The sequence below is a fragment of the Spermophilus citellus genome, assembly GCF_964194105.1.
Source record: "Spermophilus citellus genome assembly, chromosome: 11".
NCBI lineage: Eukaryota > Metazoa > Chordata > Mammalia > Rodentia > Sciuridae > Spermophilus > Spermophilus citellus.
Window position 1 is genome coordinate 93,054,575 of NC_138192.1, and position 25,235 is coordinate 93,079,809.

General features: G+C 40.9%; 1 protein-coding gene across 5 annotated transcripts in view; it reads left to right on the top strand.

Moving 5' to 3' along the window:
- MYO1B (myosin IB) overlaps positions 1-25,235 on the top strand; it is a 169,137-nt gene that overhangs the window by 21,359 nt on the left and 122,543 nt on the right. For all 5 annotated transcript variants that reach the window (XM_081260811.1, XM_081260809.1, XM_081260808.1 and 2 more), the window contains one exon: positions 11,382-11,525. In XM_081260811.1, the coding sequence (XP_081116937.1) occupies positions 11,391-11,525 (135 nt within the window). In that variant the 5' untranslated portion in view covers positions 11,382-11,390. The remainder of the gene's footprint in view (positions 1-11,381; positions 11,526-25,235) is intronic.

The window sequence follows — 25,235 nt, forward strand, 5'->3', positions numbered from 1 at the left end:
ATCAGAGCTGTTGGATGTGCCAGTTACATTTGAGCAGTTTTACATTCACCCAGGGGTTCCAGGGTATCATGTTTGCCAATCTAAACACATCTGATTTCTTGGAATTTCTTTTTTTTTTTTTTAAATCTGCCTCAAGGGAACAAATTGAGAAATCTGTGGGTTATAATTAGCACATTCTCTCGTGCAGCTGAGTTTGTGTTTCTGCATAGAACAGTGGTTTATAGTTTTTGGCTACCTTGTCCTGCAGGGACTCATAGCCCTTCAGACGTTAGCTCATTGATTCTCATAACATTCAGTATGAGCTGCATAGCATGACTGCAGGCTCCCACTAAAGTCAGGGCTGCTTGCTGATCCTTCTGGACTTTCTGGGCTTGTGGCATGTGAGAGGTGCCACAGTGGAGTGGGGGCCAAGAACGGAGGGCTTGACGTGGCTTTCTGATAGACCTTGGAGAGATGGCCCTCTTTGAAGTTGCCTTGCTTTTTGGCAGCCATTCCTGCCGTGATTCTGCAGAGCTTCCTTCGGGAAATGACTGTGGGGACGATGATGTTGGCTCTATTTCCTCCTCAGGGAAACCCCATGGAAAGTCTGTTGCCAGTGAGGCAACTCTCTGGGTTATCTGGACACATTTGCCGGAAGACTGGATGGATGAGTAGATGACACGCTCTTCATCAGGGTCAGAAAAAGAAATGGGAATTGGGACGGGAGGGAACTGGCATAGAAGTGAGTTTGCTTTCTCAGTTAGTCTGTGAAACAGTCCTGTGGAACGGATGTTGTCCATCCTGAGTTTGTAGATGAGAACCCTGAATTGCAGAGACGAATTCCCTTGGATTCGAGCCTGGGTCTGTGATTGCAAAGCCTGAGCTGTGAGGTATTGGTGTGGACCGAAAGGGACCTTCATGGTCAACTGTGAGACTTCCATATTGCAGAAGTCAAGCTTCTCTTTTTAAAAAAACCCTGGGGTATTTGTGAAGAGTTTGAGAATTTAGGAGTTAGATTGAAAGGTGTGTGCATAATATAATAAGACCATGCTCCAGCCACTTAGGAGGACTTTTGTCTTTGCCCTGGCTCTTTCAGAAACCAGATGGGCTGCAGCTCTGGTGTCTTGCTATGGTCTGGCTTCTTGCTCTTTAATGATATGCAAAAATCACATTGGAAACTTTAAATTTTGCTCCCATGTCAGAGGAGAGGTTTGGTAGCTAGTAATCCAAAACCTTCAATGTTGTTATAGAAGCCAGTGTTTTGTTATTTGACTCAAAAGTCCTTCTAATTAGTCTAGATGGTATGTTTGTCATACTTTCCACAGTTAGAAAGACAAAGTTTTAAAGTCCTAGATGGTAATTTTCAAATCCTCTATCACTGGCCTGTGCCTGGGACTGGGTACATCAGCTCCTAGCTTTTGTTGATAAAGGTCAGGGCTTTTTTCAACCTCCACAGAAGCCAGCCTTGACCTTGATCTTTGGTGGCTCCTGACCCATCTCTGGCCCTGCAGAGACACCCTCTGGAGTGTTAACCCTTAGACAACCATATGTCTAATTAATTGTCCCTCCCAATCACAGGGCTTTTTCAGGCTGGAGACAGGCTTTTGGCATATGGCTTCCATTTGCTTTTGTCTGTTTGTTTTCACTCCTTGGAATCTGTTTGATTCCATTGTCTGTTAATGTAACGTCCTTTGTCTTATCCAGAGTTTGAACAAAGACAAAAACATACTCTGGGTATGGCTCCATAGTTGTGCCTCTTCCTTCCCTAATCCAAGATTCTAATGAAAGCCCTCCTTCTAGCCATCCATTCAATATTCTTAAAGGAAAAAGCTTTAGAGAAGGTGTGTGTGTTGGGGGAGGGAGACCTTCAATTTGTAGTGGCTTTAACAATGGAATGCAGGATTGGAAAGTCAGATAACTATAATTTGTGAAGTAATTGCCGTGGATAGACACACCTTATAAGAATTTCTCTTAGCAAGTGAGTTGGTTTGAATGATAATCAGTACCACTTGAATCTTTTCACAAATCCATGTAGGCCCACACTCTCACATGCGCTGAGCAAAGCAACCTTGTATATACCCTATGTGGGTCTGTATGGTCTGCTAGCCCCATCTCCTTTTTAAAAATATATTTCTTTAGTTGTTGATAGATCTTTATTTTATTTATTTATATGCGGTGTCAGGCAGTTGTACTACCGCTGAGCCACCCACAGCCCCAGCCCTGCCCCATCTCTCTGAGAACCTGGCGGCTTGAGTAAATTGCCCTGAAGAATCCAGTCTCCGCCCCTCCTGCCCATAGGTTGGTGAATACTGATCAAGTGTCTTGTCTTGGTTCTAACTTGAATCCTTGGTGAAGGTGTTCTTGTGTATCATCTGAGACTCTCTGTCTTTGCAGGTTATAATCTGGGCAGGTAGGGTAGAGGCGATGGAAGCAGTGTAGTACAGAAGAAGGTACTGGGACTCTCTAATGCTTGTTCATTTACTCTGGACCCCAGAGATTGTGCGCCAGCCATGCAGCCAGGGAGTGGGGTCGTGGCACATTGAGAATCCCAGCTTTCCTCTGCAGGGGAGGGATGGAGAGTCTCATTCCTACAACACACTTGCTAATTGGATGTTGGTATATTAGTGCATTTGGGCTGCTGGGACAAGTACCATAGACTGGGGGCTTAAACTCCTACAGTTTTGGAGACTGGGAGGTGCAAGATGCAGTGCTGACAGATCTGGTTCTTGGTTATGGTCCTGCATGCTTGCAGACAGCTGCCTTTTCAGTGTCTCCTCAGATGGAGGTGGGAGAGAACCTGAGAACTCTGGTCTTCTTTCTTTTCTTTTAAGGCTCTTAATCCCATTGTGCCCCCGCCCCCCATGACTTCATCACCCTAGTCACCTTTCAAAGGCATCAGCTCCAAATACCATCACATTGGAGGATGGGGCTTCAACATGTATGATGGCGGGGGGAGCGTGTTCAGAGCATGCTGCCTATGACAGATGGCTTCTCACTGTTGTTTAAATTGGTGGGATTTACTTTAGACCAAAAGCCCAGCCGAGTCTCTTGAGGGCCTACAGCTAGAACCACTCTTGATTTGTCCTTGTGCCCTGTCACCACCGTCCATCCTAAGAACCTTTTCATCTTCCAAAACTGAGACTCTGTTAGCTTGCCCAGGCCAACCATGGTGATTTTTCTTCTACTTTCTGTCTTGTGAATTTGACCATTCTGGGTTTGTCTTATAAGTGGATCACACAGTGTTTATCCTCTTATGACCGACTGGCTTATTTCAATTTGAGTAACGTCCCTAACGTTCATCCACATTGTAGAATGTGTCAGAATTTTCTTCCTTTTTAAGGCTGAATACTGTTCCATTGTATGTGTCTTCCACATTTTGTTCAACTGTTCATCCATTGATGGACACTTGAGTTACCTTTTGGCTATTATGAATGTGCTGTTATGAATACATGTTCTTATGGATGTACAGATATCTGTTGGAGGCTCAGCTTTCACTTCTTTCGGGTATATATCCCGAAGTGGAATTGCTGGGTTATGTGGCAACTTTAGGCTTAATTATATTTTGAGGCTCTGCTAAGGAATTGGAATATTGGCTCAGAGGGACCAAGAGAGTTATTGATGGATTTGAAGCAGGGTGTACCTGATCAGATCATAATTTTAAAAGGTGATTTGGAGCCAGGTGCAGTGGTGCACGCATGTAATCCCAGTGGCTCAGGAGTCTGAGGCAGGAAGATCACAAGTTCAAAGCCAACCTTAGTAATGGTGAGGTGCTGAGCAACTCAATGAGAGCCTGTCTCTAAATAAAATACAAAAATGTGACTTAGTGGTTGAGTGCCCCTGAGTTCAATCCCCAGTAATTGAACTGAGAGCAAAAAAAAAAAAAAAAAAAAAAAAAAAAGAGGGTAATTTGGGTAGTGTGGTGGTTCCTGAGTAGGGAAAGAAAGGGCTGGCAGGTTTTATGGTGGCCAAGCAAGACTTGGAGACAACTTAGTAGGCAGAAATGGACATAGAATGATTAATGCAGTGGAATCGATGAGACAGTTTGGATGGCTGGAGATAGAGAGAAGCCAAGGCCGAGAACCTGGGACTGTGGAATTTCGAGGGAGTAAGAATTCTTCCCATTCTTTTTCATATTTTGGTGTGGGGTGGGAGAAGATAGAGTCTTGGGACATGTATTTAGGTGGTGGAACGTGTGGGTAGAGATGATTGATGTATACTTTGTTGATAAAATGATTTTGGTAATTTAGGGAGAGGCAGAAGCTAAAATAAAGGGGCAGATGGTCATGTGATCTGACTGGATTTAAAGGTGTTTGGGGGCATTACTGTTGCAGCTCTACATTTTAAAGCTCCTATTGAGCTTTTCATATTCCTACCTTGAAACTATGCATCAAACTTCCCAAACCAGAAATGATGGCCAATCCTTTGCTTATAAAAATCCGATTTCAAAGGGATTCTAATAAATTCAAGAGGACTTAGACCAAAGCACAAGGGTGTTGAATTCAACTTACATTCTTTTTGCTCATCTACCTTGACTCATTTTTTTTTTTTTTTCTATAGGAACATGTATTGCTCTCAGTCAGTAAGGATGTCATTTGAAATTTCAGATGTGGGTTGTTTTCTTGACTGTCCTGAAGGACTGTGAGCTCCTGGTGGGTAGCGTAAGGAGGACTACTCACTATGTCCTTAGCATGTCACACAATGCCAGCAACACAACAGGACTCAGTGCTGTACACGCTGGCTGAGCTGACCCCAAATGGAAATTTTATCTCTCTGAGAGAGATGAGGTCTGGTGCTATTTTAAAAGATCTAGGAAGGAACTTGCAGTTTTCTCCCTCACTTGGCTCCTGACATTAGGTAGTAAACCATGTCCTATAGACTTGGATACTTAACTCCTTTGTCTCTTTTGCCATCAGGATTTGCTGAGAGTTCTTTTCTTCATGAAATCTTGCCACGTTGGCCCGGTTTTCTTACTTAAATGTGTTTTTCATGTCATTCTTGAAAGCTTCAGTGCTCTCGCTGGGAGCCAAGTGGCTCAATTCTGTTTCCTGTCCTTTGTTGATATTATGTTTTTGGAGGAGTGGATCAAAGTGGCTTGAAGCCACAGTCATTATTTTGCCTGTCTGAGGCCGAACCAACCCAGGGCAGCTGTGAGAAGAATGTGCATTGTTGTGTGACTCAGTTGCCAGGCTTACATTTGCATACTTGTCTCCTTTTGTATTTCCATGAATGCCTGCCATGTGCAGGAGGCTGTGCACTGTGCCTTTGGGGAAATAAGGATGAAAAAGGAGTGACTCTTGACACCAAAGAGCTGATTTCCTAGAAAAGGCTTCATCATGCATACATGACCACTATACAAGGAGGTTAATGAGTGGAACTGGAGTCAGTTGTTGCCCTGCTAAGAAGTCTTCCCAGTGCTGTCTCTGATGTGTAGTGCTAATGACATTATAATAGACATGTTTTAAATGTTCTAATTTAGTTAGTTATCAAGCAATAAAAAACTTTTCATTAAGTTTTTCTGCAAATAACTTTTTTTGCCTTTGCTTGAAAAGTTGCTTCAGATTTAAGATCATGTTAGTGGCTTAATTGTTAATTGTAAGCTCAGTTCTGACTTTGTTTATGTACTTTCAAATTCTGCAATACGTGTTTCAACTTCAAATATGCATTTGTTCTTATCTCAGTTACTCTGAGAACTTTGAATTCATTGAGGGACTGCCAGCTAAGATGTGCTTTATATCAACTTATTCTTCATTTCTTGTTTGTTATTCCTATGACATTATTAATTGGGAATAGCTTTTCAGCACTGTTGTTTTGATATTGCAAGTGGTGTGATCCTACACTTACAGGGAAGAACTCTTTTGCCTGGCCACCTCTGTGTGTAGGGCTCACAGGTTGGAGAGTTGATCTTGACATTCCTAAGCATAGATGACGTTGACATGGTAGCTTGTAATTTAAGGTTAGTGACTGGGTAGGGTAGTTATATTTAAATGTTAGGTTACAGATGGTCATTTTAAGATACTATAGGATGTTTATGCTGCATTCTCTTTTGGATTCTGAGGAAATTTTCAAATGATGCTTTTAGTATTTTAAACGATATTTTTGTACTGCATAGATTCCATTTAAATGGGTGCTGGGGCTATGGCTCAGCAGTAGTGCACTTCCCTGGCATGTGTGAGGCACTGGGTTCAATTTTTAGCACCACATATAAATACATGAATAATATAAAGGTCTATCAACAATTAAAAAAAAAACACCTTAAAAAAAAGATTCCAGTAAATGAACTGCTGTACATTGAAATAGAGGCAGTGATTTTGAAAGTTCTTGAGCTGAGAGCAGGTGGGGAAAGAACAATTGCAATCACATATTTTGTTTTTATTGGGTACATCAGTAGCTAGAGAGAGCCTGCACAGCTATGGAATCAACTGGTACCAGTTGGTGGGCTGATGGCTGGCCTAAAATCAGTACCCTGAGATGGGGGTCTCTGCCTCCAGGCTTGTGGATTCTCAGGAGGCTCCACTAGCCATTGTGTTTTGTAGATTGCTTTCACCAAGATAGGGGATAAAGGTTATTTTTTATATAATAGTGAAGATCTAATAACAGTATACTACTCGATGTTGGGTACAGTGTTTAGTTTCATGTCAATTAGGGATCTTTGTTGCTGGCAAAGTAGGAAAGATATACAGATATACTGAATTGCAGAGTTTGGATTACCAGGAATTGGGAGGCAGACAGGAGGTGAGGAAAGGCCAGGGAACTAGTCTTCATACTGCTGTTGCTGCTGCTGAGTGAGGGGTGTAACCTCCAGCCATCACCACCTGTTGTCATCACCTCCCAGGAAGACCTGATTTCCTGCACCCAAGCCAAGTTCTCACCTTCTGCCTTTCTTGCAGAAGAGAGAGCAAATCTGTCTCCTTTGGAGTCTGTAATGGAAATTGGGCACCACTACTAACAAGACTGTAGGTACCCAAGGACTCCGTAGATGAGAGATCAGGTGCAAACAGGAATTTGGACTGTATACTGCATAGTGTTCCCATTGGGGGGGAGGGGTTGGGGAAGGGAGAGAGAGAGAGAGAGAGAGAGAGAGAGAGAGAGAGAGAGAGAGAGAGAAAGAATATGTCTTTTATGGCCGTCCTCTGTGGCTGTCCAGTACTCACACGGAGTTTGCTTACCATACTTTTGCTTTGGAAAATAAAATGTGCCAACCAACATAATGCAGCTCCCCATGTGTAGCTGAAATCATCGTCACCCCCTTTAGAAATGCTGCCCTCCAAGAAGATCTTCTTGGTTCATTTGTTTTCCATGGCCACATCTGAGATGAGCATTGGGAAGAGGACTTTGTTTAGGGATTGGTGTGCTTTAGCATTTCCTTTGTGTTGTTGTAAGGTGAGGGACTTGGGGGTTGATTACCTGAAAGATCAGACAGTGATTATCAGCCTGACTTGCTTGGCACCTTAGCTTCCTTAAAAACGCGGTTGATTTTTAAGGGTTATTTGCTGCTGTTGACTTGTCACCAAAGTTGGTGATAATGGCAGGACCCAAGGTATTGAAGTTAGGACCTGGCCTGAGAAGTTGTCTCCTGGCCCTGGTTCTCTGCAGAGTGCTATAGCTCTTGCTTAACAGAATCCATGTAGAGCCAGTAAGAAGCAAGGGCAGCAGTGGAGCATGGTAGTACCTCTCAGATTACATATCTTCAGGGTAGGAGCACTTACCCCTTTCTCAGGCACTAGAGGCTAAACAGTTGGCTTGGTATAGATCACTCCAGGCCCATTGGCATCTCTGACCTTTCGCACAGGCCAGTTTCACTAATGCATATTCTGGCATCCTGAATTTTCCCCACAATCTTCAGTGTTGCAGGCACAAGGTCCAAGTCTTCAGTAGCTGTTTGTTCATTATCAATGGTGATCATTTTTCCAGTTCAAGAGAAGACTCCTTGCCCTCCACCTTGTGCCTTTACCTAGCTGGTTCCTGCTTTTTAGTATTACTTTCAACATTCTTCTTCCTGCTAACAGTTTCTTTTATTATTAGGTAAGTTGCTTTCTGTTGCAAATAACAGAAAATCCAACTCAATCAACCATAAAGAGAACTGATTGGTTTACATCACTAAAACCTTGAGAGGTAGGGGAACAATAGGATTCAAGAGCAATTTGATCCAGAGGTTTGTGATGTCATTGGCTCTCCATCACTAATAATTCTCAGTAATTTTCCTGTCCCGCCCTCCTCTGTGTGTTGTCTTTTTCCTGGAATTGGCCTCTTATGAAAGCAGAGATGACTGCAGCAGTTCCAAGTGTCATATCTGCAAGTCACACCATCCAGAGTTAGAGTGAACCCCCTTATCCAAGCCAGAGCCTCAGGCTCAGTCACATACCCTACCCTGAATCCATTAAAGTGGCTGGAAGATGGCTGGGAATGCTGATTGACTTAGTGTAGATCACATGCTAATTCCTGGAGCATGGCTTAGAATTGGCTTCTCCAGGACAGCATGGATCCCTGTGAGGGCTCTTGAGAAGGAAGAAGATCTGTCTATCCATCTCTCTGTTATTTATCTGCATCTATATATGTTGCAAACAAAAGAAATCCTCAGTGTTCTATGTACATTCCCATTTAAATCTCCCTGTAACTCCATGTGGATTCTTCTGATGGTTTATGGAAATGTTGAGTTAACAAGTGGTTCTGAAATTTGTTCCCATGATAGGCTTGCGTAGCTCTGTTGAAGATTTGTTGGCACCACCACTTTCTTTTGGTGGAGCCAACAAACCAACTAATTTGTCAAGGTGAACTGAACCCAGCTTGGAGATGATTGTAACAACATGGGAAACTAGTCCATTTCTAGGATGATATGCCAGTACCCTCATGCTGTTTACTCAGTGTGTCCTGTTTTTACCTTGGAAATGAAGGAAGTTGTGGCTAAATTCTCCTTCAAAGTATCTGCATGCTGATAAGATGAAAGAATGACTAAATGAATCTGGGCAGTGTCTTTTTCAGCTAGCCTTGTTCTGTTGTCCTGTTTGGGTTTGTAAAAATTGTGTTTTTAATTTTACACTTTTTATCAATTGCCTGTTACTCAGCATTTCTGTTACCCTAAACCCCCTCCCCCACCTTTGGACTGTACAATTGGGATAGGAGTTTAAAATAACAACCTGTACAAACTTCCTTGAAACTTAACATTTGTAAAGATGGTGAAGCAGGTTTAGTTTACAGAGATAGACTGGTTGGTTAATTATTGTACCTGCAGCAAAGTGGTGTTGTCTTTCTGCAGCTATTTCCATAAATAGACTATGTGCAGAAATCCACCCCAGGCGGACAGAGAGTTCCCATTCAACCACTTTCCTTAATTCAAATTGCTGGTTTGAGGTAGTTATTTTTGAAACCCTTCTCAGGTTGACTTCCCCCTTAATCCCTAAGCCTTCTTCCCTCATCTGCCAAATTATATGTAATGCATTGCAACTAGAGTGCTTTTGGCATTACAGGAGAGACAGAGAACTTGAGATCTGATTTAAATGTTAATCTATTGTGACAGAGGTTGGGCACTCACAGTCTATTCTCGTGCACGACTTTCCGTGGACGTTGGCGTCAGCCTCACTGTCTACTTGGCGTCTGCTCCATCCCCAGAAAATGGCAGAAGACTCCCACCCTCACCTATTTTATTCCAAAACAGAGCCCAGCCTACTTCAAAATACACGAAACCTTCTTTGGGCTGCCTTTGTTGCCAGTGATATCGGGGGGGGGGGGGGGACTGTTTATTCCAGGTGTGGTTGGCATGAATTTAAAAAATTAAAGAAGGTTACTCTAGTTTTCTTCTAGTATTAAAAACTTCTTATGTGGTAATTCTTGTTTATTAGAGAACCTCCTGGTTTCATTTTAGTCTCTTTTTTAGCTTTCAAGAGCAAAAACAAACAAACAAAAAAAAACCAAATTTTTTAATGGGGTCATAAATAAAAGATATGTTTGTGGATTCATTTACATTGCTTGTAATTAACAATAATGAGTTAATTATCAGCCCTTCCCAATTTACTTTAAAATATCCAACTAAGTGCAGTTTCTGCAGCCTCTAAGAGACCTACTGAATATTTGAGACCAGAGCAAGAGAGCAATTTATTTAAATTGCTAAGATTTAAGCAAGCAGCTTGACTTTTATATAATATAGCATCTGGGTAATTCCTTAGTGGAAGAATCAAATGTACTTTCCACCCATTTGTGATGGGCACGTATAAATATATGTAAGTATTTATTAGAAGTATTATTCAGTAGTAGGATAAATTTCACTTCTGCACTGGAAAAATTTAGAGGGGATGACTCTTAGTTTTACGTTTTGGTGAAATTAACAAACATGGGCATACACATACACACACATACACATACACACACTCTCTCTCTTTCTCCACATACTTTGCTATGTTCAGATATTTGAAAAGAACTTTAGCACACTTGACAGTGATCAGATTGGGACCCTGGGGGACTCCTCTGTTGGAGGACTGTACACATTCGCAGTGAGGGGAGCATGCTGCCTTTGTAGCTTGCCTGTGTTTTTCCTGGTGGACTTTCCCACTGAACCAGAGGGAAACTGTTGTGTTTATGGCCTAGTCTTTTTGCTGCTATGGTGGCATGTTTGTTGGAATGATAATTAAGAACATGGATTCACTCTTGACAGGTTATTTTCTATGGGGAACCTCACTTATGAGTTGTGTTCTTTTCTGAGTGTCAGTTTTGGGTGCCTAGAATGAGATCTTCTGAAGGTTCAGTATTGTAAGTGGTGGCAGAGTGCTTGCATGCCACAGACAAACCACTTCTAAGTAATCATGGCAGGTTTCTTAATCTCTCTGAGCTTCGATTTTCTTTCCTTATAATGGAGATAACAATACTTACCTTGCAGAGTTATTTTGAGGATTGAAATAATTAATATGTGTGAAGTTCTTTGGTATAGTGTCCACTATCTGGCAAGTGCCCAATAAGTGTTAGCAGCATTATTTTTCAAATAGTATTTCTTGGGAAAATGCATTCTGAATTTCATCATGGAATGTGGAGGATATCATCTTGGAGGACTTATGGGTTCAAGTCTGACTTTGGTGTGCAAGGGCTGGGAGGGGTGGATTGGACTCTGTGGTTGGAGTTTGGCAGTCTGTCATGGAAAGGAGAATGGCCTAAAGAAGAAAATGGAGACCATGGCTTCCCAGTAACTCTTTCTATGGATGGACTTTGCCTGGGAGAATGGACTGGGCAGGAGGTTCACTTTTGGCAGCAGGTTGGCAAATGGCGCAATAGCAACATGTCAGAGGCCTCTGACGTAGGTCTTCGGGAAAGAGAGGTTATGACATGAGTCATGTCAGGGTCATTTCTCCATTGGTGCCAAGAACCCATCTGAAATAATTTTGCTCAATTAAAGTGACTCCTTTCCCTCTCTCCTACAGTGGAAGACCATGGCCAAAATGGAGGTGAAGACGTCACTTCTGGACAATATGATTGGAGTTGGAGATATGGTTCTTTTAGAACCTCTCAATGAGGAGACCTTCATCAACAACCTCAAGAAGCGTTTTGATCATAATGAAATATATGTGAGTACACATGCAGTTCACCTATGGTGTTTAGACTCTGTGTGTTGAAGAAGAGAGCTGGCTTTCCTATTTCAGACTTTTCTTCTCTCTTTGTTCCTTAGAGTCCAGAAGTATTTGTTTATACCCTCAGAGAGAGTTTTGAGTGTTTTCTGATTTGGCACATGAGTAATATTGATTAGAGTCAAAAATCTTTCCTAATGATGTTTAAAGAATGTCAGCTGTATGCAGTGTATTGTGCAGGGTCTTGGGGAAATTCTAAAGCAAGTGGAATATTTTAGTTCCCGCCCACTGAAGAACATCTGTGTAGATGGGGTTCTGAAATCCATAGACATCTTGCATGCTTTACTAATATTAGTAAAGTTTAAGCATTGAGAAGCTACTCATTAAAATGCAAGGCAATGAACTGTCTTGATATGAATCGCCTTGACATTTGTCTTTGGTAGGGACAGGAGCAAATTACCAGATACAAATATGTGCTTGGGAATAGTACAATGCCATATACACAATGCATTCATATAAATATAGACAACAGTAGAAAATTCTTGTAAAAATTCTTTATAAAGGATTTCACCGTGTTACTTTAGCAAGTTCTGTAAATACATTTAAAACATTTAAAGATAGATTTATCTGAAGCATTTCAGGAGTTTGCATAAAGCACAGCACTTGCATCTGTGGAGGTAAAGCTTATATTGTTAACCAAGGAGATGGGGCTTCAGTCCCCCACACCAGTAGCTGAGAAGGAAATGGGAAAGATTGGCTGGAAATGGCTTTAATAGATTTTGCCTTGCTTCTGAGTTCTTTTTTTTCTTTTTCAAAAATGTGTATCTGTACATGGAGAAGAACTGGATTGTTGAGACATGCTTCATTTTTTTTTTTTAAATCAATTTGGGGAAGAAATATAAATAAGTAAATAAACAAATGGAGATACAAATAAGAACAACTATAGCTTTTGTGGAAGCTAATATATTTTAAAAATCATGCGAAAATTATGTTATATGGCTTTCTGTCACATAACAGCTTTCCTTTTCCCTTTAGATACCTGTATTAGTCTGTTTAGATTGCTATAACAAAATAATGTAAATTGGATAGTTTATAAACAACAGAAAATTATTTTTCCCAATTCTGGGGAGTCTGAGGTGAAGTGGCTGGTAGATTCAGTGTCTGGTGAGGACCTGCCTCTTGGTTCATAGGTGGTTCCTGCTCCCTGTGCTCTCTCATGGTGGAAGCCTCTTCTATGACTAACCTCCTTCAAATGGGCTCCACCTATGGCCTGATCACGTCCCAAAGACCGTACCTTCTAAAGCCATCACAGTGGTGATTAGGTTTTCACATACAAATTTTGGAGGAACACAGACATTCAGACCACAGGACCCAGCATGTTTCCAGGATAAGTTTGGGTAATTAATTTCTTCATGATAGTGAGTCATCATCTGGAAATTGAACTTTTCATCCTTCTTGAGGTATTGTTGGTGGTGGGGGAAGGTTGATGGTAACCTGAGGCGTGTGTGTGTGTGTGTGTGTGTGTGTATCCTACTTTTGGACTATTAATTTGATAACTGGATACTGAACTGAGGTGTAGTTACAGTTTAGAGGTTGTTTAAAATGCTGATTCATATGGAAAAGGTATAAAAGGGTGCTGTGAGCAGGGCAGAGGCATTGTTTGGTTTGGCAGTGAGGCTCGGTGTCATTTTCCCCTCCCAGTGCAGCAGTCCTGCTTTCAGGTGGGAAAGCCTGATGGTTCTGCAGCTTTAATTGAAAGTGTGGTCTGATAGCACATAAAAGACAGCCTTTAAACACTGGTATCTGAGATGGCGATAGGAGGAATCGATTAGATTGTAACTAACGTTACTTATCATTTTTCTTTTTGGCTCTAAGAAGCACAGTTCACTTTTTGATGAATGGAAAATAGGATGGAGAGGAGAACTTTTTGTGCACTTGAATACCTGGTTTGTTGAGGCCACTAAAAAATAAAACAGTCTCCTTTTTAACAAAATACCAAGTGTTAACATTCATGAGTCTTTAGCAGACGAAATGTCTGGGTTTCAGCCGTATATAATTTTATTTTCTAAACTATTCTTGGAATGCTCTTTCTGGTTAAAACAAAAGCAGAGAACTGACTTCTGTTTCTAGGTATTGATATCAATTAATGTTTTCCTTGATGCTCACGGGCTACCATTTCCATGAGATGTGTGCATTCATTTTGTAACTTTAAATATGTAACATGTTGGAGGGCAAGACAGTTTCTATTTTTAAGTATTAAAAAAAGGCTGATTATAATGTATGTAGTGTGTTCCTATTTTTTAAGTGGAGATTTATAATTGTACCTATGTTTGTATGTATTCAGAGAAAGGCTTGTTAACTTTGGGTACATGATAGGGTGGATAGGGCTATGGCAACAGATAGGATTATTCTTTTAGACCTCTGTTATAGCACTTAATATAGCTTTTGTAATAAAAAAAAAAACCCTGCATGATAAACTTGATTACCTTGCTTCCCAGCACCTCACATGTCATATAACCCACCCTTAGGAAATCTATTTCTGGTTCTCATTCTGATGATATTCCTGCTTTGCTTTTTGTTCATGGATTGCTATAGAATTGTTTAGCTTGATACTCAAGGCTGAGTTAACATGACACACAGCATCTTATTGCCTTGTACTAACTTTGTTTTTTAATTCATTCTCAGAAAATGAAGTTGCAGTTAGGGAAAAAAAAATCCCTTTTATAGCTCTATAGCTTTGTTTTATACTTTGGGTGACTTTCTAGGAGGAACCCTCATGCAACATATAGAATTGTCATGTTCAGAACCATGGTTGATAAGGGGGCTGTGAACGGAAGGATGTTTGACTTTTAACCTCTGGGTATGGCCCAAACCTCAGCAGTCTCCAGTAGTCTCCCATGTGAACCAGCCCTAGGTCAGGGAACCCTGTTCTTTCATCCTGCCATCTGTCTCATCCTCCTTCCTCCCTCTACATATCAAGAAGTAAGAACTAATCCCCACTTTCACAGAGCTCTCAGGAGCAATTGCTTTGCCCTAGATGTGTGTTATCAACTTTCCAGCACATTCTCAACCCCCAGTGGTCCTTTGGATCTGTCTTCAGCTCAGTGAAAGGTCAGCTTTCTTGTGAGCACACTAAACTTGAAGCTTTGGGTAGGATGAGACTTTTTGGAACTTGTCAGAATGTCAAATTGTGTTAGAATGTGTTCCTTGTCACTATAGTGGTCACCCAGCCCAATCTGGTCTAAATAATAAAAGGAGATGTGTTCACTTCATTCCTGGAAGTCCAGAAGTAGCTCTGCTTTCAGAATTGCTTTGACTTTGTGGTTCACTGATATCACCAAGGACTTTACTTCTTGCTTCCCAGATGCTTTGCCTCCATGGCTGTTGCTTCATTCATGCCTCAGAAAGGCTTCTTTGAGGCAAAGCAGCTGCAGCAGTCCATGCTCTGCATTTGCATGCTGCTATCTAAAGGGAAGTGGATACTTCCATTGTAGCAGTCCACACCAGAGTGCTGGGGTTCACTCTGATTAGCCCACTTGAGTCACATACTCTCCTGAATCCAGTGAGCATGGCCAGATGACAGGAATGAGCCAAGTGGCTTAACAAAATGTCATCTAACTCCAGGATTGGGTTTGGGTCAGCTTTTCTAAAGAACACGGGCTGTGTGAGTTATCTATCAACATACTGGGAGGAGAAGGGCAGTGGATGCTGAGGAGGAGGCTTACTGTAAACTCCTGGTTAGTGTGATAGGGAATTTTGTAATGAAGTGGCTTCATTGATGTTGCTGCCATGCTGAAGGATGTGCCCCACCGGGGAGCAATCATCACATGACTCCTAGGCTGCAAGTGCACCCTGAGGCACACTTCCCAGACATTTCCACTGGTGAACTTCTAATGGCAGAGGTAAATAGGTCTTTCAGGGAATCTGGAGCATAGTTGAAGTCTGTCTGCTCTAGGCAAGTTTTGCTGACATCTTTGCTGCCAGAAGTAATTCAGAGTTTTCTTCTGTTCTGTAATGCATATGGGTTTATTTCAATCTCTTATACACCTCACAACCCTTCTTTGAGTAAAATGCATGCTCCTGGAATATTTGCTCTTTGCTTTGAGGTGGGTTCACATGCTTGTTTAAATAAATTGGTTCATAGCCCTTTGTGACCCCACCAGAGTCTCCAAATCTGGGCAGTTCCAGAAGATCTTTGCAATAAGACCTGTGGGCTGTTCAGTTGGGGTGCAGGAGGATCAGGTGAGCTGAGGTGAAGGGAAAGGTTGGGCAGATGGGTGATACCCAGGGTCAGAGGCTGTTTGCTTTTGTTCTTCCCTCTTGGCAGAGAGTGGCTCAAGCTGGGGCCAGCTGCAGGACGTGCCTTTTGGTCTGGCAGGCTCTGTGTGGGGTCAATGGCTGGGAAACGCCAGTCCTGACATTCCCGAGCGAGCGCTGCTTTTCTGTATGCTTTCTGTCCTTTGTCAGACCTTCTTCCGGCCTCCCCGCCCCCGTGCACAAGCTGGATTGCAGTGGCGGCAGGATTTCGTGTGGACTTGTATTGTGTTGTGGGAGGTAGTGGAGCTGAGATCCAGCCAGACACTGGCTGTTTTTAGGGTGACTGGTCAGGACAGTGGTTCTGTTCAGGAATAGGAAGGCTGCAATTTAGCAAGAACAAGGCCCAGGGCAAATTTGGAAACTGAAGAACCAAGGTGTCTGCTCTTTGACAAGAAGTATTTTTGGTGCCCACCAATAAATTTAGTTTGTTTTCTGTCTGAATTGTCAGGTTGAGGATCATCAGATATGTAGTCTGAATTAACCCAATTTTAGGAGCTTGTGTCAAACCAGTTGTCCTTGTGAGAGTGTCTGCTTTGAAAGTCTGGTAAAAGTTGTCTTAGTTTTTAGAAGTCAGTGCTAGAATTTGAATCCCCCTGAGACTAGGACCAGGCACATTTATGAAAGATACTCAAATATAAGTACTTTATATACTTTATACTACTGGTTAGCATTTATATATTTATTTGAAATTTCAAAAGTACTTTTCATTTTATACACGGTAATCTGTATCAGTTTAACATCCCTATTCCTGGGAATATTTAAATATTTATGTTTGGTATAAATGGATTATTTTCCCCATGCAAAGCAAATTGCCACAAATTTTAGTGACTTAGTATACTGGTTTCTCTGTACAACATCTTATCAGACTCATGAAGGTGTTGGCTAGGGCTGCAGTTTTCCATCTGAGATTCAGATCTTTTCTAAGCTCATGAGGTTATTGGTAGAGATCAGAGCTGGAGTTCAAAGTCTTTCTGAGTGTTATTCCAGCTACCCAAAATGTTCTCCAAGTTTTTTGTTTTTTTTTTTTTTTCATTTTAAAATTTCCTTTTAAGAAGTCTTTATTTTTTCCATATTGTTTTAGTTGTTGATAGACCTTTATTTATTTCTACGCAGTGCTGAGAATTGAACCTAGTGCCTCACACATGCCAGGCAAGTGCACTACTGCTGAGCCCCAGCCCTAGCTCTTAGGAAGTCTTTTGGGGGAAAAAATAATTAGAAAAGTGACAAAGCCTTTTGAAAAAAATTTCAAATGTTGCAGGCATACATTGCATGAAAATGAATTTTCTTCCAATAGTACTCTCGTCCCATTCCCAGAAGTAACAGTGGTACATAGAGTATGGGGGGTGATCTTCCACATTATATTTGTTTGATTAAAGAATAATTTTCCTGTTTTACAGTCGGAAGTAGGAGGAGGTTTTCTTTCTGCAGAGAATCTAGATCCAGCAAGGTTTGAGTGAAATAAGGGCAGCCTTTAATGCTACCTCCATTCCTACCTAGACCCAGCAGGGAAGAAAGGAGATCTGTAGGACTCATTGTCATGAAGTGCCTAGGTGTGACTGTGTGGGATCCCAATGCCACCAGCAGCACTCAGCTCCTTGAAGAGGTAGACCCAAGCACACAGGAGAACAAACCGTGTGTGTTTTCATGAATATGGCTTTGGTGTTTGGGATGGAGACACAACATTACAAGGCTAGATAGAGCTGGTAGAAAACAGTAAATTAGGAATTCAAAGCGAAATATTGTGTCTAATTTCTTTGCACAATCCATCTCCTGGACACTTTTATAATGACAGTCATTTTTGATAATAACTTCTCAGTTTCAACTCAGGCAGGCTTTCTCATCAACCTTTGGTGACTGGAAATTTTCTTCCTCTTAGAATTTAAGTTGATATGCATTTTATTGGTTATTTACCAACCTTAGTTCTTTCATCTTGCAAGCCCTATAGAGTATGTGAAATATTTGTGTAATATTTATATTATGTTAATTTAAATATTCTGGTTGAAGCCATACCTGAAGTTCAATCTGGAGGAAATAAAGCCCTCACATCAGCTATAGAAGTGTCTTTTGTTGGAAATAGTGGGGAGGAGCAACTCTAGTTCTGGTGCTGCCATCTGTTATCTTTGAGACTTGGGGAATGTCTCTAAACTCCTTGGAAACTGGTTTCTCATTGGTAAAATGGTAAAGGATAACAATAAATATTTAATATGTCTTTGCTGGTACCAGATGCTCTTTTGAGCCCTTTACATGTTTTAGTTAATTTATTTCTCATAGAGTGCTATAGTTTTAAAAATTATCTTAATTTTATATATGAGAAAACTTAGGCTCAGAGAGGCTAAGAAACTTGCCCCAAGGTTACACAGTAAGTAGGAGGTGGAGCTAGGATTTATACCCAGGAAGTCTGATTGCAGAGTTCGTGTTTTTGATGATAGTCCTGTTGACTTGACATCACTAATATGAAAATCTTTTCAGTTGTCTAAATAATTGGGTATTATATTGAACAATGTATTAGCTTTGGAACAAGGCAGCCTCTAAATGACCTGGATGAATATTGGAGGTGACATTCAGGATTCCTGCCTTGTGTTGAGTTAGCCCTTAACAGTGTAGTGACATGGAACAAGTATGTTTGGTTCTCAAGTTACAGATGATCATTACATGATGCTGGCTTATAAAGTCAAAAGAAAGTGTTAGCAACTAGAAGGATCATCCCCCACCCCCAGCCCCTTGGGAAGGTGGGAGAAGATCTTGGGAGAAGAATATTTTTATCCCAGTCACTGTGATGAAGGGCACATGGTCCTTTACCTTAATGAGTGCGCAAGGTAGAGGAGGAAGAGGTAGCCATTCATCCAAGAAGTATGTAGCCAGTTTTGTGGCTGGTTTAACTGTCCACTCCATACATATGTATGCATCTGTTTCAGCTATCTGTACTTTTTTTTGCTTTTGGGTACCGGTGTTTGAACTCAGGGGCCCTGGACCACTGAGCCACATCCCCAGCACTATTTTGTATTTTATTTAAGATAGGATCTCACTGAGTTGCTTAGTTCCTCGCCATTGCTGAGGCTGGCTTTGAACTCATGATCCTCCTGCCTCAGCCTCCCGAGTCACTCGGATTACAGGCGTATGCCACCAAGCCTGATGGTAATCTTGACTTTTAAAGAGAAGATATTTTGTCTATTAAACTGTGCTTTGGAGGAGGTGGAGGGTGAGCCATCATGTGGCATCTTGGGAGAGGCCTGGGCTTTGGGCTGAGAGAGTTAGGTTTGCATGTTGGCCACTCCCAGCTACTGGGACCACTGTAAGTTGCTGAAGTTGTCCCATCTATAAAATAGGTGTTGTGATGCTGACCTGTGGAGTCGTGGTGGAGATGAAGGGGCGTCTTAGTCCAAGGCCTGACACATAGTAGGAGTGGTGTATGTTATAGGTGCTATGACCGTCTAAAAAGCTTGGAAAACCACAATGGGTTTTCTCTAAGGTTTTAGACATGGAGATTTCCTTTTGTTAGATTTGTCTTAGCCCATTTTCTGTTGCTAACAGTACCTGAGGCCGGGTATTTATAAAGTGAGTAAAGAGATTTATTTGGCTCATGATTCTGATGGCTGGAGGGTCCAAACACCATGCCGCTGGTGTCCTGGTGACGGTCTCCTGACTGTATCCCAGTATGGCAGAGAAACAGAAGGGGACATCATGGCTGTACACAGAAGAAATCATATGGTGAGGCAGGAAAACAGCGATTCATGGGCCAGAGTCACTCATTTTATGACAGCCCTCTCTCAAAAGGAGCTAACCTGCATTTCTTCTAAGGGTGATGCCCCTAATGACCTGAGTATTTCCTTCTGAGCCCATCTCTTAATTTCTACCATCTCAACACTGCCACAACCTAGACCAGGCTTCCAGCACCAGGGGACAACCACACCACTAGTAAACCACAGCAAGAGCCTTTCTCTTTCTTCCTTTCCCTCTGGGCCTCCTAGTCTCCCTTCTTTTCTGTTAATCATTATACAGATTTCATTTTTATTGTATTGCTGCTCTCAGTTAACCACATTTTTTCAGACTGGTAGCAAGTAATATATCTAAAACCAGGATCACTCAGTACTTTAGTAAAGAGCTGTATTATGTCTGGAGAAGGGTACATGTATGGAAAATATTTGTCTCATTACAGAGTTTGTCTCAGTAAAGATATAGCAGTGTTATATTATCCTGCTCTAAAATAAAGACTGCCTGGGGAAATATTTTTAGCTGACATTTCAGTGTGGCATCGAGCTCATATATAGTCCTTTAATTTATAGTCTGAAATGACTGGAAGCCCAGGAAGAAAAGATTATAATATGATGGTAGTGTAGGCCTATCTTAGACTAGACCACAGTGCCTGGTGATGTCTTTTGCAGCCATGGTTTGCAAGACCTCTTGGTCTATTCATAGGTTTCTGATCTGAGGCCAGTGATTGAAGGCACAGCCTGGATAAAAAGATGAACAGGGATAGATTCTTTCTCCAGAGAAATACTGGAAAAATAAAATGTCAACAGAAGCAAGATTCTGGCAGTGGTGACATCAGGAGAGCCATGATGGGCCATGCACCAGCAGACTGTAAGTTAGACTCTTCGAATTAGACTGGCTGTGGAGTAGGTGAGAAGACCAGCTGGCAAAAGCAGCAGGAGCACATACAGGGGACAAGGCACACTGATGTTAGAGCTGAGCTCATACTCACTCTTGAGCCCCGCTTTTCTTGTACCTTGCTGATAGGTTTCAAGGGTTCCTGGGTGTGCATCTCTGTGCCCAGCAGGTGAAAGAACTGTTTCTTTCACAGTTCTGTTTCCTGGCATCACAAACATTGAAGTAGAGCTTTGGATGAAACTCTGCTCATTGTAAGGGTGATTCATTTCATTCCGGTACCTCCAGTTTCTTCCCCTGTACAAGTGGGCTATTTATATCTCACAAATGTGCATATGAGGCCAGAGAAGTCAGTGTTCACACTAAATTACATTTTTTTAAATTATAAGTCTCAGAAAGATACTTAAATCTGTTATTGACCTTATACTTATAATTTTCATCTAGGCCATTTTGGACAATTTTGAACTGTGTGAAAACAACCAAAGTGCTTTGGTAGATCATACTATATCTTAAACCAAAAGACAAATGCCCTCTTCAAGGGAATTTGGGAAGTCTCACAGATATACTGCAGTATATAAGTTGTTTTTTGGGGGGGTGTGTGTGTGGTGCTGGGGATTATTGAACCCAGGGCCTTGTGATTGTGAAGGAAGCACTCTACCAACTGAACTATACCCCCAAATTTGATTTTTATGTCTTGTGATCAAATTCCCAGGATCCGAGTCCCCAGAAAAGGGTAGATTCCTCACCATGAAGAAGCTAGTTTGTTGTCATTGCCCAAGATTCCTACCAGCTTGTCTCACATACTTATTTTCTTGGTATTCTAGAATTTTGATATTAGTTTCATTAAGACATAGCTCATGTGCTCATCTGACCATCAGTTTCCTATGCACCAACACTGTTTTATAAGAGTCTTTGAGACTTTGGCATTGTAGGTTAGACTTATTAATGAGTTTAGTAGACATATTAACATTTTTTTTGTATAGGTATTCGAGTTCCTGACTTGACTGTTTCGCTGTGGCCAATAGATTCTAGGAAAGCCAACCTGAATTTATGTAATTGTAATAGGCTGTGATTAGCGAATGCGTAGTGTTTAGTGCTTCAACACAGTCTCTTTCCGCCTTCGGAGTTGGATGAGGGAGGAATTAATGGCATTATTTCTGAACAGATGAGGAAAGACATAGGGGTGTGGAGAAGTTAAATAATGGGTCCAGCTTCACACAAAACTAAAAAACTTGCTGGATAATATAGAGCCATAGTTTATACACTATTCCAGATAGATGAGAAGCATAACTAATAGGGTGTGACATAGAATCTGAGTTAGAAATTCAAATACTTAAGTCAGGGTGGTCTGGTTCAAATTCAGCCAGTGTCACCATCTGACCCCTCAGCATACACTGATTTTTCACTTCAGAACTGCTCTTAAACTTCTCCCCTTGAAATCAGACTTGCTACAATCTGGCCCAGTCTTTTTTAAAAAAATTATTTGTTTTTTATTTTCTTTAAAGTGCTGGTGATCTGATCCCAGTCTTAATTACTCACAGGATGGCTGAAGCTGTTCAATTTCCTGTCCCTGTAATGTACTTGGGTTGGCCTTTGTGCCTCTGTCCATGTGTTAATCCATTTGTAGTAGGTGTCAGAATTTCCTTCCTTTTTAAGACTGAATAATGTTCCATTGTATGTATCATCCACATTTTGTTTTTCCATTCTTCTGTTGATGAGCATTTGGGTCTCTCGTGCCTATTGTGAATAATGCTGATGTGATCATGGGTGTACATCTATCTGTTTGAGTCCCTGGCAGTTCATACCTTAAAAAATAAATTTGAAACAGACAATGTTAGCAAAATTTAAAAAGAAAAAAAAAATAAAAGAAAAGAAAAAGGAAGTGTTTCAACTGTCACCTTAAACCTAAAATCTCATGTGCCACTCTTTGGGGAAACCTTGTGTTATCTGTATCATTTTAGAGCTGAGCTCATACTCACTTTTGAGCCCCATTTTTCTTGTACCTTGCTGATAGGTTTCAAGATCTACTTGGGTTCCCTGCCTTCCCTAGAGCCCTCAGGCTCCTGCAGTTCATAGGGGCCTGCCCTTCATTTAAACCCAGAGCATTCATTTAGACAGTAAGATTAGAAGACTCATGACTCATTTAGCAAGAATCACTTAATTCCTTTTTCATCTGCTGCAGTGGCTAGAGTAGTTAATTTTTAGACTTTGTTTTTCTGTCTAAAAGACTCATCTGTTAAGGTATGTTGTGAACCCCTCAGGTGCACAGACCACGGGACATTCTTTTATTTCTCATTATGTCTAACATGATGTTTTCATAAAATGAGCTGTTAATAAGTTTGTTGCTTGCTTGTTAAATGGTTGTAGCCCGAACTCCATCTAAGGATCAGTTTGATTGTGCAGCTATGTGATGGGTAATTTTTTCCTAAGATCTGAGACATCCTGCATTTGAGCTGTTATTATTACAGAGGTGAAAGTAGCATGATTTAGAGATTCAGACTTAAGGGACTCCCATACCTTCTTTAATATTTCTTTCATTCATTTTAGATTACATGACCGAATTACGTAAGGTATGTAGGTAAATTGCCTGTTTTGTTGCCTCTTTCCTGATTTCCTTCTCTGATGTTAAGGGATGATTATGATGGAATCTTTTCTTTTGAGATGGAAAGTTTCCTCTGCACTAGAATATTGTTTCCTTTTTTCTTTTTACCCCTTCCTGGAGGTCTGAGAATTTCATCATCCCTCAGGGGTTCTGGTTTCTTGAAGGTTGAAGACTAAGTCAGCTTTTTAGTTACTATGACCCAAAGACCTGATAAAAGCAATTTAGAGAAGGGAAAGTTTATTCGGGGCTTGTGGTTTCAGAGGTCTCGGTGCATAGATGGCTGACTCTTTTGCTATGGGCCCAAGGTGAGGCAGAACATCACGCAGAAGGGCATGGCAGAGGAAAGCAATTCAGGATATGACAGTCAGGAAGCAGAGAGACAGAGCTCCCATTCCCAGAGAGAAAATATATACTCACAGGCATGCCACCCCTGTGACCTACCTCCTCCAGCCACACTCTACCTGCTTATGGTTACCACCACGTTAATCCATATGAGTGGATCAAAGTTGTTCCTCAGTCTAATGTGTTCCCCTCTGAGTGTTCTTGAATTATCTCACACATGAGCTTTTGGGAGACACATTGTATCCAAACCATAACAAAGATGCTTTGTGTAGCCCACGTTTTCTGGGACTAGGGGCTCCTTTTGGACCACTTTTTGCCAGAGCCTTCCAAGACTAACCACTAGCTTGGATTGCATGCTCTGATGAAAAAGAACTGATAATTGGCTCCTTGTCTTGAGTATACTTCTGCTAGTTAATGTGTCCTTGATGCTGCATTGTTAAGGACATTAAGATTAAGAGAAAGTTCATAACTATATTGTGTGGATTTAGGAATAATTTAGTTAAAAGGTGCGTAACTGTAGATTATTTGCCAGCACTTTAATAGGTGTAGGTGTAGAAATGAATTTTTTAATACCTTTATTTTATTTATTTATATTTTTATTTTATTTATTTTTATTATTTTTTTATATTTACTTAGTTTTATGTGGTGCTGAGGATTGAATCCAGTGCCTCACACACGCTAGGCAAGTGCTCTACCACTGAGCCACAACCCCAGTCCCTAGAGATGAGTTTTAAGGAACCCAGATACATGTGAACAAATAGTTAAAATTCATTCTGAAAAAAATAAGAAAACTGAGTAGGATGCCTAGTTAAAGCCCCAGCAAAGTAGGGCCTTAAAAAAATTGTTTTGGAAAAATTTCATCTTTGAAAAAGCATCAGACTTTTTGTCATGGTGCACACAGGTTATGGTTGTATTTCCTTTGTATTTTATGGTTTAGGTAATAATTTATTTTAAAATTCATATGGGCAATTGAAATGTCCACTTTGAGGCGGTAGAGTTTCTGAAGATTTTAATCCTTGCTGGGAAGAACTGTGGTTTAAAAGATGTGACACCACTCTGACTTCTCTGTGTGTACTGATGTTTTATTTATGTGGCCTTATGGAGAACTGTTCCATGTTATTGAGACTCAAAATATTAAAGCTGCGCTTCACTTTTTAAGTTTTTGGTTAGATGTCATTCCAAAACGTATATATCCTTGTAGTCAAAACCAGGCTACTTTCTTTCCCTTTGGCTGTTGAATCTGAATACTGTTCTGATTCAGTGTGATAACACACTCTCAGGGCTGGCAGAGCCTGGCATTTGGGTTTTACTTACTGTGAACATTTCATGGTTTTAGAATTATCATGATCACTTCTTTTCTTCTTTTCTTTCTTTTTTGACATCTCTCCTTTTTTTATCAGTGACTTTTGTTTCTTCCCTTGAGGTGGGAATTCTTAACCTGTTTATCAACTGTGTGCGAACTTGACATGCAGGTTATATGAGTGTGCTTTTTTTTTTAAAGAGAAGATTCATGGCTTTTGTTGGTATTTCAAGGGAATCAGTAACTAAAAGAAAGGTTAAGGGGAATATTCTTGCAGCACTATTTTTTAAACTGTAAGTTTCATTCCATTAGTGGCTCATGGAAACCATTTAGTGGGTTAGGACCAGCAGTTTTAAAAAAATAGAATAGAATTAAACAACAACAGAAAAAGTCATTGCATTGCATATATTAAGGGTATTTGGGGTTTGTGAAGTTTTTATCTCATATAGAGTTGTGTGTGTCTGTATCATTAGGTACATACACACATACTTGGTTGTGATGAAAATTTCCTTTTTTTTTTAAACTCCATCTTCTATTATTTTTA